The 16,067-nt window shown below is 45.2% G+C and overlaps 1 protein-coding gene across 6 annotated transcripts in view; it reads right to left on the reverse strand.

Annotated features, from left to right (window-relative positions):
• FARP2 (FERM, ARH/RhoGEF and pleckstrin domain protein 2) overlaps positions 1-15,388 on the reverse strand; it is an 81,402-nt gene extending 66,014 nt beyond the window's left edge. For 3 of the 6 annotated variants that reach the window (XM_075032312.1, XM_075032317.1, XM_075032316.1), the window contains exons 1-2: positions 15,317-15,388; positions 10,551-10,784 (exon numbers count right to left, since the gene is read on the reverse strand). In XM_075032312.1, coding sequence (XP_074888413.1) covers positions 10,551-10,754 — 204 coding nt within the window. In that variant the 5' untranslated portion in view covers positions 10,755-10,784; positions 15,317-15,388. Of the gene's footprint in view, positions 1-10,550; positions 10,785-10,856; positions 10,955-11,089; positions 11,584-14,388; positions 14,456-15,316 lie in introns of those variants that run through there. The other 3 variants (XM_075032313.1, XM_075032315.1, XM_075032314.1) reach the window with 3 other exon arrangements.
• Positions 15,389-16,067: the final 679 nt, after the last annotated feature.

Raw genomic sequence — 16,067 nt, forward strand, 5'->3', positions numbered from 1 at the left:
TTGGGGTGGCTGATCCCACGCAGATGCGAAGATTGTGGCAGTGGAAATGCCAGAAAACTCCGCTAACGGTGATGCTGGGGCTTTTTTTACAACACATACTATTTCAAATAATCTACAAAGGGCCAGAGCCACACCACACCAACAGCCCTCCTCAAACATCAAGGACACACTTGAAAGGGCTCAGCCTCGTCAGCACGCTACATTAAGTAACTGCACTATTTCAAGCCTTTAAAGAACTTGGTGGCTGAAATAACCAAGGACAGATACAAGTGCCTAGTTATAAAAATGGCCTGCTGTCAAAATGGGCAGCATGCCATTTATAGCCATTATCAAGAAAAGCCTTTTTCCACTTCAAGAAATTAAGGTTCATAACAGAATGTCTAAGCACCTACTTTGTTCATGCAAGCTGTACAACAGTATAATAAAGCTAAGAAACTACAAGTTAGGAGGCTGATATCTCAATTCTCCCCCCTCCCCCAAACTTTGCTACAAGACCCTACACACTTGTGCAAACCACTGCACCTTCCTACACCTGCTCCCTCTAACGTGCCTGGCCACTTCACACATTTAGATTGTAGGTATTCTAGGAACTTGCACAGCATCATTTCATATGTGTGTATATGTATATAAATAAAACTCTATGTTTTTAAGTCATTTTAAACACAGACATTACTTTGCTTCCCTTTGTTCATTAAAAAATTACCAAAATTGCTAGTTTTTCTCCATTAATTATGCTTTTGCTCAAAACCATCATCCATGCCCACATCAACCAGATTTGATCTAGGCTTTCCCTGAAAGGCATTATGGTACTGCAGGTTGGTACACCACTTTGAGGAAGCCCGCCCAAAGAAAATAGTTTAAAGCATCAAGGAAATAAGATAGACATAAAGATTCTTTATATAAATTAGGTATTTTTACAGGAAAGGCCAAAGCTCTCTCTTGTTTTGCGCAAAACTGAAACTGTACCAGCTGTCCTATCACTCCCCACTGTACTTTGAGCAGAGCTTCGATACCATGGTGATGGGTTAATAAATAACTATAGACCAGATTAGATAAGGCCGAAGCTTTGTTAACTTCCCCCTTGCCAGCAGGAGTCTTTCCTACATCTCTGGCTTTGGGCTAGCTGCCCAAGAAGCAGGCTGAGAGGCACAGTGATGCTTGTCCTTCATTTCAGTTGAAGATACGTCAGACAGGCCTAACACAGAGTCTCTACAAAGTCCTCTTTCCTTTCTTTAAACTAATATGGGTATTTCACCACTCCCGTTTTGCGCTCAGGCTCCACCAAGTGCTGTGCCCAAGCCTTCTGCCATGGGTGGCCGACGGAAAACAGCAGCAGCTCGGGTAGCACAGATGTCAAACACGTCAACTTGGATCTCGCTGCTGGCAAAGCAGGCCTGCAACTGAGTTCCCATCATTTCTCTTGCCTGAGCAGTGAGGAGGCATTAATAGTTAAAATACTTCATCTCCCATTCCTCTGCCACGAGGCTGGGAAGAAACAACTTCTTAAGCAATGTTTTCAACTCTGCTTTCACCATCACGAGAGCACTCCAAAACACATGCATGCGTGTAAAACCCAAGCACGGTGCTACAAACGCGTCAAAAAGGCATCACAAGTTCTACTACAAGTGAAAAGAGATTACTAAAGAGCAATACACTCCAATTTAGAGAGCCTGATTTTTGCTTCCCCTTGTTTCCTACCTGTGGGTTTCAACCACGCAGCTCAGGTCAGGGCAGCAGCACATGCAGAAGCTGCTGAAAGACTTCCAGGAGTGTCTCTGAACTCACAATACAGACTACTTGACAGCTCAATACTCTTTTTTTTTTTTTTTCCTTTCCTTTTCTTCTCAATTTCTTATTTTTATTCATGAATGACTGCTCTGTCAGACAGATGGGTCTTCCCCCCTCCACATCCAATATCACAGCCTTAAAAAATAAATCTTTTACACTAGGTATTGTCACCAGAGCAGTTTTTTAAGTATTCAATTTATACGGTCTCCTTCTTACACAAGTAGGCAACGTGACCCTTGCCAGAAAAGTGTTTTGTTGCAAGGAGAAACAGATGACACACAGGTATGCTTTTGCAACCTTGGTTATTTAAATGCACGTTCACAAGGCTTTGCTTCTCTAAACACAGCTGGGTACCAGGTGACGCCATCTTTGCTCAACATCAAGTCCCTTTTTTCAGTAGGCACTAACCTAAAATTTTTCCGAACTGCCTCTTAGCACACTGCATTTCTGTAGCTGTCTTTAGCTGACTGTGGGTTATTTCTTCGTTGGTTTGGTTTTTTTCCCCTTTCAGGCTCTATATATTCTACAGAATTATCCATCTGTGGAACCAACTTTGAATGTCATCCACACCCAGATGAGGCTTCCACAGAACTACCTTTTTCTTTTTTCTTTTTTTTTTTTTTTGGAATACAGCATTTCTTACAGTTATTTTGATAGAATGGCATAATAATTTCAACGGATTTTCACTATCCTTCATCACTAGGTTATGAAAAAAGAAATGAACAGCTGCATTCTGCAGGAGTGTTTAAGAAACTAACAGTATTTCCTTTATTAGTGATGACAACACATTATTTGAATTAGTAAGGAAGCTAACAGATAACAGCTTTTTCTTTACAAGGTTGTATATCAGTTAATTCCTCTCAGGTGCCTTCTGAAGTAAGTACAAGAACTGTACCACTGCACACATGCCAAGACCATGAAGTTATGCATTGGTTTGTTTACTTTATCAGATCTCATCCAGACAGAATGATTACAGGCAGAAAGTTCTCAGTAGGTTTACAATAAATTAGAGAGCCTGAAAAGAGTTCAGCTTTACACCAACTCAGTGTTAAGCTAAGTAAATATGGCTCTTGTACCCTCAGTTCACTCTTCTGAACCCGTACAAGAGAAGTTTTTCATTTATGCACTTTGTGTGGTGAAGCATACTCACTATAGTATATCACAGCCATACAAACAGTTACTAACTCAATCCATTACATTCATATTTCAAGGACTGTGATAACATTTGATCACCATGTTACTAAATGGTTTCTACGTTTTAAGTTACAATATGTGCATATAATAGACTTTTCATACAGGAATATTCAGATTGTTTCTCCTTCGCTGCAGTATAAATCAATTTTCTTTTCACATAATAGGACACCTAATGTCAAGAGAACTGTAAAGTAGTAAATTGTTTTTATAATACAATTTAAGTTCACATCTTCCCTTAAAAAAAACCCAACAAAACACACACCCCAAATGTCTCTCATAAAATGGCTGCATTTTTACCTTTCCCCACCCAATGCCACATTCCTACATAGCATCAAAAAAGTCAAGCCCCCAAACACAAAATAACAGGTCTAAGAAATATATAGTAGAATCAAACAGTATACAAACTGCAATGCTTCAATTACTTTCTTCTTAAACCCTATAATAACTTCAAATTTTAAATAGTGAATTACTAACTTGCTTTTCTGAGGTCAGACAAAAATAAGTCCTAAGGCAGCTTATTTGCCATATTTAGGAGAGTCAAACCGGAGCAATGACAAACATCTGGCTATGATTCTTTCAGGAATTCTGACCATTTCTTCCCAGCCAGGGAAGAAAAACACTGAGCTGACTAACAGAGAATCTTGATTCCTTCAGCATAGCACTTAATAGGATTCAGAGGCAGCCTGTCCTCCCGCTTCCCACATATTTAAGCTGTTAATACTTTTACAGCACAGAGGGGAAAAAGCCTTTATGAAAGGAAGGTCTAAGCAGGCGAAGGGAGAGCAAAGGAGAGGCAGGAGGGCAGCTATGCCAAAGCCTGGCTCTGACGGAGAGCCGGCGGCAGGCTGCCCCATCCTGCTGGAGAAGCTGCGGTGCCGTAACGCTGGCCATGCGCTCACAGTCCACCACGGCTCGCAGTAAGGACAGCCTCTCTGAAATACCATTTCAGAGTAAATTTTTTTTGGTGCTCATGAGACGCTCTCCATTTTTAACAGAAGGACATTTCTTACTTAAAACTGCTCAACAGCAGCATTTTAAGCCATGTAATTTCTGCTTCAGCCCCAACTAAGTTCTTAGGGGTACTAATGCTACCATAAGAAGTTACTGATAAGCAGCATTTTTCAGTGTGCATGAGCTGAAAACACTCCCTCCAAACCACAGGATGTCACAAGGAATGTACAAGCTGTCAGATTGCTTCCTCCACTGCCCCAAAAACCTCCTGCAGTCCCAGCCCAGCTCCTGATTTCAGGGCCCCGGACTGCAGCGAGTCACAGCTGCAGACTCCCATGGCTGTTGGAAACAACAGGCATCTGAAGTGGTGCCTTTTTCACAACACCTTTTCAATTACAGATGCCTGCAAACTCCACATAGTTATTCTAAGCATACTGGTGGAAAGTAACTTTGCACTTTTAATAATGCAATTTGTATATTTAAATAAACGAAGGAAGAGTAATATAGGTGGCCAGCAAAGACAGCATCTCTGTCGGACAGAGTAATCATCAAGTAGCTGTTTTCAACTTAGTATAGAATAAGCCACTTAAATTTTATGGTAATACAACAGTAAGTTTCACAGGGTACATCAGTAAACTCCAAAACAGACATGAGCAGTGAGAGGACAATACCTAAGAAGAAAATACAAGTGGGGAAAAACTAATCTTATTTGACTAGTCTGTTCTCATGAACAGCAGTGGAGTCAAGCGTTTCCCTCCCAGGCCACCCACTGGTGTCGGAAGGAGAGGGACACATCGCACAGTGCCACAGGGATGCGGAACCAGCTCCATCTTTCACGTACTTGGTAAGAAAATGAGAAAAAATACAACCACCTTCAAGAAACTGAGTCACGCACAAGGAAACAACAGGCCTGGTAGAAATACAGAAAATAGGAAAAATGCCAACAAAATGAAAAGCATTTTCCTAAGGGCCAGCTCCATGCTCCAAGGCACAAGAATGCTTGCACTAGCCTGACCCACGGAGAACAACTTCAGAGCATGGTGAGACTGCAGGACAAAACCCAAATCCCAGGACAAGTTAATTGAAATCTAAGGCAAATTCCAACCAACATAAAGCTAACTCATACTATTAACATGCTTTATCAATAAGTTAGTTCATTATATTTAAAAAAGAAAGAACAGACTTGTGTGCTTAAAGCAACCTGACAAAGAACATCATGAAAGAAAAAATTCTAGTTTAAGTTTTCCCATTGAGTAAAACAGGCAGGCAGACCCACCTGGTTTTGCTGAGTGCTAAGAATTGTGCTATGATTTTATGATGGCTATTACAGTTCTACAGAATGCATTCTCCAGTAGATGAAAATAGAGAAAAATTCAGCTGTAATATAATGCACAAGTATTTCTCACTCCCAAAATTTATTTTATTTTCAAGCGGAAGAAGAGGAAGTGCGCGCAACTGAAGAGGTGCCAAGTTCTCTGCAAACAGAGTTTGGTAAACTTGAAGCATAACAATCTAAACTTCTTTTTCCAGGGCACTTCCTCATAGCATAGAGCATAATTCAAGTAAGAAAGCAAGCACGTATATTTCCTACATAAGGAACAACATATAGACCAAATATTAAACATCACGTTGTGGCAGCAATGCCTTACATGTCTTAGAAGCTACTGCAAAGAGAAAACTGGGTCAGAGAAGCAGACCTTACAGTCTGCCTGCCTACAGACCCCCCAAAAAAGTATTGCATTGGAGAAAGCACTGGAAGATGTTGCAAGTCTGACCCCTTTCTTGTTGACTAAACCTGCTATTTCACTTACCGGGATTTTAAGACAGCACCAGACTCTCACCTACCATCAGTACCACCCTCCTTCCAACTATGCCATGCAAAAAGACCCCTTGTTTACTCTAACCCAGGTGCACATGCTGTACTCCATGTCTTTGACAGCCCATACGTCTGTCCCTGTTGTTAATACACTCTTCCAACTCTACTACAAATCAACGCAAAAGCTTTCAGCAAGTATAAATCACAACTTCCAATACCCTAAATTCCTATAGCCTAAGTTGTCCTTTGTTGCAGCACTTTTTATTGTCTTCCATACCCAGCACCAGACAAGTATAATTTTACCAAGTGGTCATTTTGGCAAATTAAACCCAGCCCAGGCCCTTCTACTTAACAGTCTGCCATATTTTTATGCTGATCAAAGGCCTCCAAGTTTAATCTCTTAAGAAAATCGGGAAAGCTGGCAGAACTTCTATTGTAAAGCCCTGATTACTTTGATGTGCCCCTGGTCTGAATTAAATTGAATTTTCTGACCATTCATCTAGTAGTCTGCAAAACCACCCATTTGGACAGACTTAGCTTGGAGGGACAAGGACAGGTACCCCGTGATATGGCACAATGCAAGATTTGAACTAAACAAGCTGGCCATAAAAAGGGACAAAAACACAACTCATGAAAATAATTAATACTCCAGCCTAGCTTTGGATGGATACGTTTCATTCTCTTTTCTGTTTTGAGAGGGAAAGAAGAAACCATAAATACCCAATTTTCAGTTTTTTAAACTCTATAAAACATCTGAGCATTTCTCCATCCCCTAACATTCAAAACAGATTCCCTGGAGAGGAGCTCTGCCCCAGCATACTTTAAAGAATAGCTCCCTCTTACTGATTAATGAAATTCAGTTAGAAAGAAAACCTTACAGTACAGATGGTGAGAGCAGACAGAGACAGTGGGTTTTAGACAAAAGGCAGTGAAATGCAGCTATATCGAACTTCTAACACTGTTCTAGATACAACAATAACATGAAGGAAAGACTGTCCTTTCCTATTTTGTTCACATCCCATCCGTTATGCCACTTTGTCAGCTTCTTTTCTTGCTCTTTAGCAAGTTAAAAAACCCAAGCAACAGGGAAGAGCTACCACACGAGAGTATCTACCAACACGAGCCAGGAGATAAGCAAGTGTTTTAAATGCATCTTGGAGAAAGGAGGGGATAACAAGGAAAAGCTGTATGGATTAAATCATTATTGTGGCTACTCTGTTTATCCCATATGGCTAAAACTGCTGATGTGGGTCATTTTAGGCAGCTTCGCAAGCAAGGCAGTACAGGGCTCCTGTGTCAGCTTCCCTACCACGCTGCACAGAGAAGGCCCCTCTCCAGAAGCTGACCACTATGCCTAGTCAGTCTCTTCCACCGACACACCACTTCTCTCAGTAAAAAGTTACTTCCCACAGTTCTTAAAGACAGAAGGGAAAATGATTTTAAGAGGGGAAAAAAAACCCCACCTTTTGCCATAAGCTACATCTCCATTAGAAGGCAGTGGCCCCTATGAGAAAGGCCTCAGTGTCCCACTACACTGAAAAACTATTGCTGACTTAAATCAATAAACACAAACCTCATGAAGCAGGTGATGAAGACAACACCATCTCTCATTTCCACACCCAGTGAAAAAAATTGCAAAAGCAAAGAGGAGCGGGCAAGCAGCACTGCAATCAAAGCCTCAATCCCTCTAGGACAGCTCTTTAACCATGAATTTCTCTCATTGCTTTTTAAAAAAAAAATAATCTGTGCTAGCCCACACCACCTATTCAGCAAATGTGGCTGACACTTCCTGATTCTCACCCTCAATCCCCAGGTGAAAAATTTCAATTTTCCATCACAAACAGCAGTCAGCAGTTACTGCTATCCCACCAGTCCACCAAACAAATTAGGAGGCAGAGGGTTACAATTTAATACCTCATCCCTGTTTGCTATCATTTGCTACCTCATTTAGACAAAAATGAAAAGCGATGTAGGCAGTGTAATAGTAGGACTCCAATGCTACAGTTGCTGACTACAGACCTTTTTGTGCTCAATGCTCTACAGATGAACAAAGGATGACCCCTCCTCCTCACCGCTTACAAAATCAGGCAAAAGTTTCTCAGTTGTTCAGTTCCAACTGACCTCATAAAGAATAGTACAATGTTAAGTATGGCCTCAGCACGCTAGCTGCCCAAATTCGGGTGTTTCTGTGGATGTCATAATCAGAGAGGGCTTTCCAGGTAAAAAGAGAAAACTAAGATAGTTCCCAATTATGGGAGACCTCTCATCATGATGGGAAAAAACAACAACAACAACAAAGGTACTGCATTGTGGCCCAGTTAGGGGATGGAGCCAAGCACCTTCTTGCACGAGACTACAGGTAGGGCCCTGAAGGACCTTGAAAGCAGAGATAAGCAACCTACGTTTGAAGCTACAAAGAGAGGGAGCCAGTGGAGCAATGCAAAACTGGTCAGGCAGTAGCAGCTGCTAGGAACGATGACTGAGTGGGTTGCCTCTTCCTGCAACATGCAAAACAGGTACATACTCAGCAAGACTGGAGAGGCTAAAGCCAACAAGAAGGTGATCACAACAACAAAGGAGTGAAACAAGGTGGTCCTGGATGGGATGAGTGTTAGCTGTTTAGTTAAATAATACCATCCTAGAGATTGTACAGCATGCCTGCAGGAGATGGCCTGATAAAGGAAATGAAGAAATTGGAGGTGAATAGAAACTACATTATTGGTCAGACAGGTGAGACGGGAGTATGACTCGCAGCTGTCAAAAAAAATAGTGTGAGCAAGGAATTTGTGAGTTTTTTACATGTCAAGCTTGATGTTGACACATAAATATCAAAACCAAGTTTCATCAGGCAAAGGCTGATTTTATTTAGAGGCAGGAGACAGTGAAGAGTTGAGACATCGTAAAGAACTGAGCCACAACTGAATTTGATTGTAAGACTAGCGACAAAGTGCTGTAGGATAAGACTAGGGCTAAAGGATGAAGCTAAACCAGACCTGCAATGCAAGCCAGAGAGCAATGAAGATAACTGGAAGGATATACAGTCAAGACTGTTTCAGCAGGCAAAGGAGAACCAGGTCAAGACAGTTTCAAAAAACAAGGTATTCTGAAAGCAGTGAACTGTACCAAGCAGAGAGGAGAACCAAGGGGAACCAAGGGAGGGTGCCCAGAGGTTAGAAGACAGCAGAGAAACTAGTGCAGAGCTCCAGGACAGGACTGCAGGGCCACCCGAGCATTGGCGAGCCTGAAGATGAAAAAGGATTCCGAGGTTGTCTGAGAGGCAAGTGTAGTCAAAGGATTTCCCATCAGCAGTAGATCAAAAGACAATAAAGCAGGTTTTGACTGTGTCAGAAAGAGCCAGATAAGAGTTATAAAGTAAGATGAAGAGGGTAAGGTTACTGAGGAAAGTGGAAGATTTGCATGAGAAGAGCAGACAGAGTTGGTACAAATATAACAAGGAAGAGAAGGAAAACATCTATGCTAATACACAGGAGATTTCTAATCATTGACTTCATGCAATAAAGCAGGAACTAGGAGTTATAAATTCTTTCTTGATTTTAACAGCTTACAGTAGACTTGCACCAATTTTCAAAATTACAGGTTTGGGGAGGGTTGCTTGGTTGTTTGGTGTTTTTTTTCTTTTCCCTTTTTATTAAAATCAAAACACAAAAGCACCATCTACACCAATTTGAAAAAAAAAAATCAGACTTCAAAAGAACCAAAGTCAGCAGATTATTTTTTTTTAATATTCTAACATAATTAAAAAAAAAAAAAAAAAGCTTTTGTGTTCTATGCAGTAAATGAGGGATGGATGGGTTTGCTGTACCTTCTGTGTCCTCAGGTAGGGGGATACAGGCACAGCCTCACACTCAACGTAACAAAACAAAACAAAAAAAAAAATCAGATTTCTTGTTTGAAAGTTGAACAGCTGGATGGCAATCTGTAGAAGACATCCCCAAAAGCCACTCTTTCTTCAGAGCTCCACAGACATCTTTTTCACTCTATTTGGAAAAACCTGTTTAAGTCTATGCAAGAAACTAAGGCTACGACTGCTAATTATGAAGTCAATTTGATACTAATGTAGAATATCTGATAGCTAAGTACCTTCACTAGAATAGAGCTCTCTTCTAACAACAGATCTTCAGGCAAGCTAAAATTAAAGTCTGAGGTTAATGTTGAGAATGAAACAAGAATATGAAGAACAAAAATTTTTGATTGTTTAAAAACAGAACAACCCCAATTTGAGCATGGTTTGTGTTTCTTAGGCAGATTTCCTCAATTGCTAAGCAAGCCTGGGTTTAAATACAAATTTTCAGAAACACTGCCACCCCTCTGGTGCCTCCCTCCCAAAGTGTGGCAACAAGCAAAAACTTCCAAATAGGAGCAAGTTTACTTGAAGAGGATACAAACCATTAAAATAATTAATAAAAAGTAGTAAGTAAAAAAACCTGTTCTGCTCTCCCAGCTGCCAGATCGACAAAGCTGCATGTGACTCAGGGAGCAAGAACAGTTTGGCAGAAAATAGATGGTGTTCCCCCAAAGCAAATAACAGTTAAAGCTTCTTGTTACAGTATGTGCTTGTATTTAAAGTCTGTTAAAAACCCAAAACATCCATTATACTTAAAAGATTTTAAAAAACAAGATGTGCTACTCATTTAACTACTTGTAAGTATGTAAAATCCCTACAGGAATCTTTATTCAGACACTGCCTCAAAATGCCCCAGCTCTGTACAGTAGCACATCCTGTGAGCTTTACATTATCAAAGGCTAAGTGTACCTGAAATCAGATTTAAACCTCTCTTACCTCAATGTCAAGTACTTCCACCGTGTTGTCCAACATCTTTATTTTGATCGGTAGGTCCCGCTCGTGTGTTTTGGCAGGCGATGATGCCATTGCAGTAGAGAGGTTCTGTCCCGGCTCCAAGGTACTCACTCCTGTGGTCTTTTGGACACCCAAACGAGAGCCAGGAGTCTGCAGGACTCTGTATGTTCCTTCTATCTCTCCCATTTTTCAACAGCAAGCAGAGTCTAAAGAAACCTAGAAGAAAATAGAGGATTACAGCCTGAAAGATAGTTTTCCACCGATACCCCATATGAAAATGCTACCCACCAAAACACAGTCACACACAAAGTCCTTATCTAATGCTCTTCATCCTGCTGTCGAAACCAATAATAAAGTTGATGAAACACTGGTCAAAAATCCAGCTGCTGGGAAGAAAGATAAGTGGCAAAAAAAAAATAACTCTTCCAAAACAGTTAGGAAATAGGATACTGAAACCTGCGCCCTCCACCCTCCTTACACACTGACATTTTAATTTCCAGTTAACTTTTCTGCCAATTTACCTCCCTAAACCAGGTCACCACAGTACGAACACTGCTGACAGCACAAGAAAAGCCACCTGGAGCAGGCCATGGAGGGAAAGACAGGACTCTGCCTTTCACTGGTACCTAGCCGTCCCATTGACTTTGCTACAATATCGGACCACACCCCGAAATAACAGGAACAATTAACTTTTTCATCCCCCAAAATGATGACTCATGCAAAATCGTAACTACTCCAACCAATGCCGGCAGCTCAGAGCCTTCGTAACGCAGATTTCTGCTGCAGATAACAGTTCTTCACCTTATTAGCAAACCTGCACTGTACCCAGACTAAGTCAGTGGGCAAAAATCTCAATTACAAACATCTATGCTAGTTCAGGTAGACCAACTCCTACATTGTGATCCTTACTTTCATGGTTTCGTGGCAGTTGTTACAGAGCAAATGTTTAATTTGACATGGAGAAAAAAAAAATGCGTGCCTCTCTCTGGCTCTCCTGCACCACAGGAGCAGTGGCAACATTTGCACCTGGATCGCAGCAGGGTCTACGTGAATGCGAGGCATGTGTGCTCAGGATGCAATGCACCCAACAAAGCCACTGCCCCACACGCACCACTGGCACGAAGTATTTGGCAACAACGTGCAAGGCGCTCAGCAGAAATGCACATGGAAACTGATAGGCTCCTTGGTGCTTTTGGTTGCATTTCCCAAATACCATGCTCTGTCTGAACAATCAAAAGTATGTGGTTACTGACGCTGGGACAGCCTTCGCATGGCCACCACACTACAAAAAATTCAATGAAGTGTTAGATCATTGTTTTGTAATAAACGTGTTTTGTCTAAAAAGGAGAGAGGCAGATCATGAAAACATTCCTTTGTCCCTCTACGCTTTGAGTAGGTAGGCAACCCGCTCTGAGGATTCAAACGGAGCCAGCCTTACACGTTGTTACAAATTTGGGGGGGGGGAGAGGAGGGGGTTAGGTTTTAATCCTTGCACACATTGAGATTGGTCAAATGTCTTCCTGGCTTGCAGATCAGTGGGTTTCAATGTTATGGGGTTTTTTTGCTTTTTAAACTTGCAGACCCCTGTACAGATAAACTTGTCACAGGAGAGGAGACAGATGCCTCCTCCCTAATTACACCTACCACAAGGCTTGTTAGGCTTATCGGTTTCTCAGAGCCCTTGCAAGCACTGCAGAGCCCTGCCTGAGCAGCACAGCTCAAGACCACTGCAGAGATGCCTCCAGCCTCCCGGCTGATGACACACGTGACAAGAAAGCGCGAGAAGGATGATCTCAACCTTAAAAGTGTATGTATGCTGCCCAGTGCCCGACCTACCAGTTTTAGGTGACAAATTAGCAGAAAGTTTCTTTCTCAGACCGTTTTGTGCATATCCTTTCACTGAACTTCCCAGTTTGTGTGGCCACACAGCCAAGGAGAAAAACTTTTAGGTCATAAATTTTAAAGCTACCACAACAGCAAAAATCACCAGAGACAGTTGCCCAGGTTACACCTCTAACTGCTAACCTGAATAGAAACCATAGCTCAGTGTCATCTATATCTCCTTGATACTCTGTCCCTTTTAACTTAACTGTATGGTAAGATTTTGCTACTGCCGTTCAGAAGCTTATGAGCAACTGAAGTTGCCCAGAATCAGCTATACTCCTCACAAGGCTATTTATTAGACAACCGCTCTTCAAATTAGCACTCTATGAACACATTCACCCTGTTTTGAATAAACAGCTACTGGAAGGCATAGACCCTGCAGTTACTCACAGGAAAAAGATGTGAGCAGTGACAGCTGAGACAGTGCACAGAGCAGCCCTGCAGCAGAGAGGCTTTGGTAGCCTCCCCTCCAGCTGAAGCCAGCCAGTTCCCAAAGGCAAGGCAGGTAGGCCACCCAACTCTGGACTAAACAAGGAGCTCCTGGGTACTTTTACTAGCTTTGGTTACTAGCCAGGAGAGACTAAAGTCATGTCAAGCAGAAACTGGAGATGTCAAAGACCTTCCTCGCAGGTGTTAACAGGAAAAGTGAACTCAACAGGGCTCGACCAAGCACCTTGCTGATGACACATTCCTAATGACATTTACCACTAGACTAGTCCCCAGCCAGCATATATTCAGATTTTTAAGGTCTAACAAGCACCCAGGCAGAAAACACAATGTGCAGAAGCAAGGCACATTTCCCTAGAAGAGCAGTGCCCTGCCTGCCGTGTGGCAGTTGTGAGCATCTCCCCACGCCACATCCAGTTCCCTCCCCATGCATGCTACTAATGCCATTACAATTATTAAAAATTCCCAAATAGCCTGGCCTGCTCCAACTGCCTCAAAAACCAGAAGCGGGAGAAGTATTAACCAAGCCAAGCACTACTTCCAGTTTCACCACCAATTATAGTTACGTATCATGTTTTATGTAAGCTGACTACAAATGATGTTTCTTAACAAAAACCACTGTGCGATGATTTAGGAAGCATTTCAGTTTAAGGGGCTGACTAAAGGAAAGGCTGAGGAAAATGAAAGAGTGAAGCCTAAGATGGGCTGCAAGCATTGGGAAGAAAGAGAGGCTCTATGGGCAGAGCAAAGAAAGCATCCAACAGCACTGAGAGCCTCCCACCCCAGGCGAGCCAGAACAAGGTCTCATTTACCTCCTCACCAAAGCAAAACTAAAATGCAGTTACCACAATATTAGCGGTTCTAAGAAAAAAAATCTTCATTGCATTCACCCCCCCCCGGACTTCTTCGCACCAAGTGCTTAACCTGATATTTTCCTATACACCAGGACCAGGCATCAAAGCTAAATCAGCTCCCTGAAGCACAGTGACAGAATGACTGTTGCTCTCAGGCCCAAGTAAAGGAGCAGCTGGGAACACAACTTACAAAATTGAGGTAGCTATGTACTTTTTGTTGCCTTTTTGAAATGGCTTCAAAGTCACAATGAATTTTATCTTCTACTTGGATGAAATAAACTTATTTTTCAGAAGCAAGATAGCATTTTTCAGCTAGCAGCAAATCTGGAAAGGCAGCTTACACCCAAGGATATGCCTGTGCAAGATTCCAAGGGGTTTCAAATGAACTCCTCTGAGCATGGTATCTTTCAGTCAGTCACTACAATGCTCCATGCCTCACCTAAGCAGAAGGCTGGTCTCAAGTAACACCAGTTTCCCAGCTCCCAGGTGTGAGAAGGGTGATCCCTTCCTCCTGCAGGAAGAGATCCCCACCACCTGCGCACAGTGGAAGCCCGCACAGAGCAGCAAGGAAGCACTCTCAGCAGAAGCTCTCAAAGCAGGTCCCTTCAGTCCACCAGAAGCAAACTTTAATTTACCTTTTTCACCAGGCAATAGCATCACCACACCGAGGTGGCACCAAGGGATGCATCAGGAATCCAACAACTGCAGCGAAGAGGGATGAAGACTATGAGTGCCCCAGCCGCACCAGGAGAGACATCTCTCCCTGAAACCCGGAGCCCTCACTCCCATTACAAACACCGAACACCATCCCTGGTCACGACCGCGTAAGGGGTCTCACGGCTCTCTCCTGCAACGGTGCAGCAGCACCGTGTGCAGGGGACCACACGCTTGCCTGCAAGGAGATGGATGCGCAGGGAGGATGGAGAACGACCGCAGCAGGTCCCTGCCAGATGAGCGGGGCTTCAGGAGCGCTTCTCCAACTGATTACAGGGAATCAGCGGGGCGGTGCAGCACTACCCCCTCACACCCCCGGCACTGCGCCCGGCCGGCGCCGGGGGTCCCTCGCAGGGAGGCGGATGCGGAGAGGATGGGATAGGCCGGAGCACAGGTGCGCAAACGCTCCCAGCCCGACAAGAAAGTGGCGAAACCGCCCAGGCCGGGACCCGGCAGCCCACTGGGGAACACGCTCCCGAGCACCCCGCCAGCCAGAGCCCCCCCCCCAGGGCTGAAGGAGCGAGGGCCGCAGACCCTCCGGCGGCGCGGGCAGGGCAGGGCAGGGCCGGGGCCCCTCGCGAAAGCCTCCGCCCGGGGCCGCAGCGCACGGCAGCGGCCGCAGGCGGCGGAAGCGCCCGACGCGCAGGCGGGCCGGGCCGGGCCGGGCCGGGCCGCGCCGCGCCGCGCCGCACCGCGCCGCTGGCCTGGTGCGCCGCTCGCCGGCAGCCCCCCTCCCACTTCCCGCCCCGCCGCCCGCTCCCCCCGGCCCCGCCGTCCGGCCTGCGGGCCCGGCTGCCGGGACGGCTCGGAGCCGGCCCGCGGGGAACGCCACGCCGCGCCGCGCCTCACCTCAGCGCCAGGGGCCGGGCCCGGCCCGACCGCGCGCCGCAGCCCCAGCCCCCTCCCCGCGCAGCCCGCGCGCACTGGCCCAGCGCCGGCCCCGCCCCGCCCGCCGCCATTGGCCGGCCGGAGCCGGGGGCGGGGCCGCGGGTTCCGGTGGCGGCGGCGTGGCGCGGCCCGAGCTGTGCCTCTGCCGCCGGCAGCGGGCGTGTAACGGAGCCCCGGGATCGGCCCGGGGCATCCCGGCCCCCGCCCTGCTCTGACTTCCGTCTGAGTCCCCCAGGGAACGTTGGCAGCGGAGGAGAACCCGTGCGGCGGCTGCGGGAGGCCCGGGGGGATGCAGGCCCCCTGCGCCCCGAGAGAGATGGAGGGAGGAGGGCTGTCCGTCGGCCCTACCCGCTCCACCCCCACCCCCCTCCCCCCAAAAAAACAACAAAACAGAAACCTGGAATCACGCAGCCGGACGGACCGAGGCACCCCAAGCCGGCCGGGGCTCTGCCTGGGGCAGCAGAACACTGGCAAGTGCAGCAGCTGCTGAGATCCAGGCAACACAGCTCGTAGGTTTTGCCTTGAATAGCGAAGATCGCGGGTTTCCAGTTATTTTCACGAGCAGACCGATTTTAAATAGGGATAGAAAGAGCCGCAGCGCTGCAGAAGGGGAGAGCAGACGTGGGTGCTGCACCCATGTGCCAAGAGCCGGCCCAGCAGCATCGGGCGCTGCAAAGGGGCTGAAGAGCATCAGATCATCCTCCTCCTCCTC

Source organism: Buteo buteo, chromosome 7 (assembly GCF_964188355.1).
Source record: "Buteo buteo chromosome 7, bButBut1.hap1.1, whole genome shotgun sequence".
Lineage (NCBI taxonomy): Eukaryota > Metazoa > Chordata > Aves > Accipitriformes > Accipitridae > Buteo > Buteo buteo.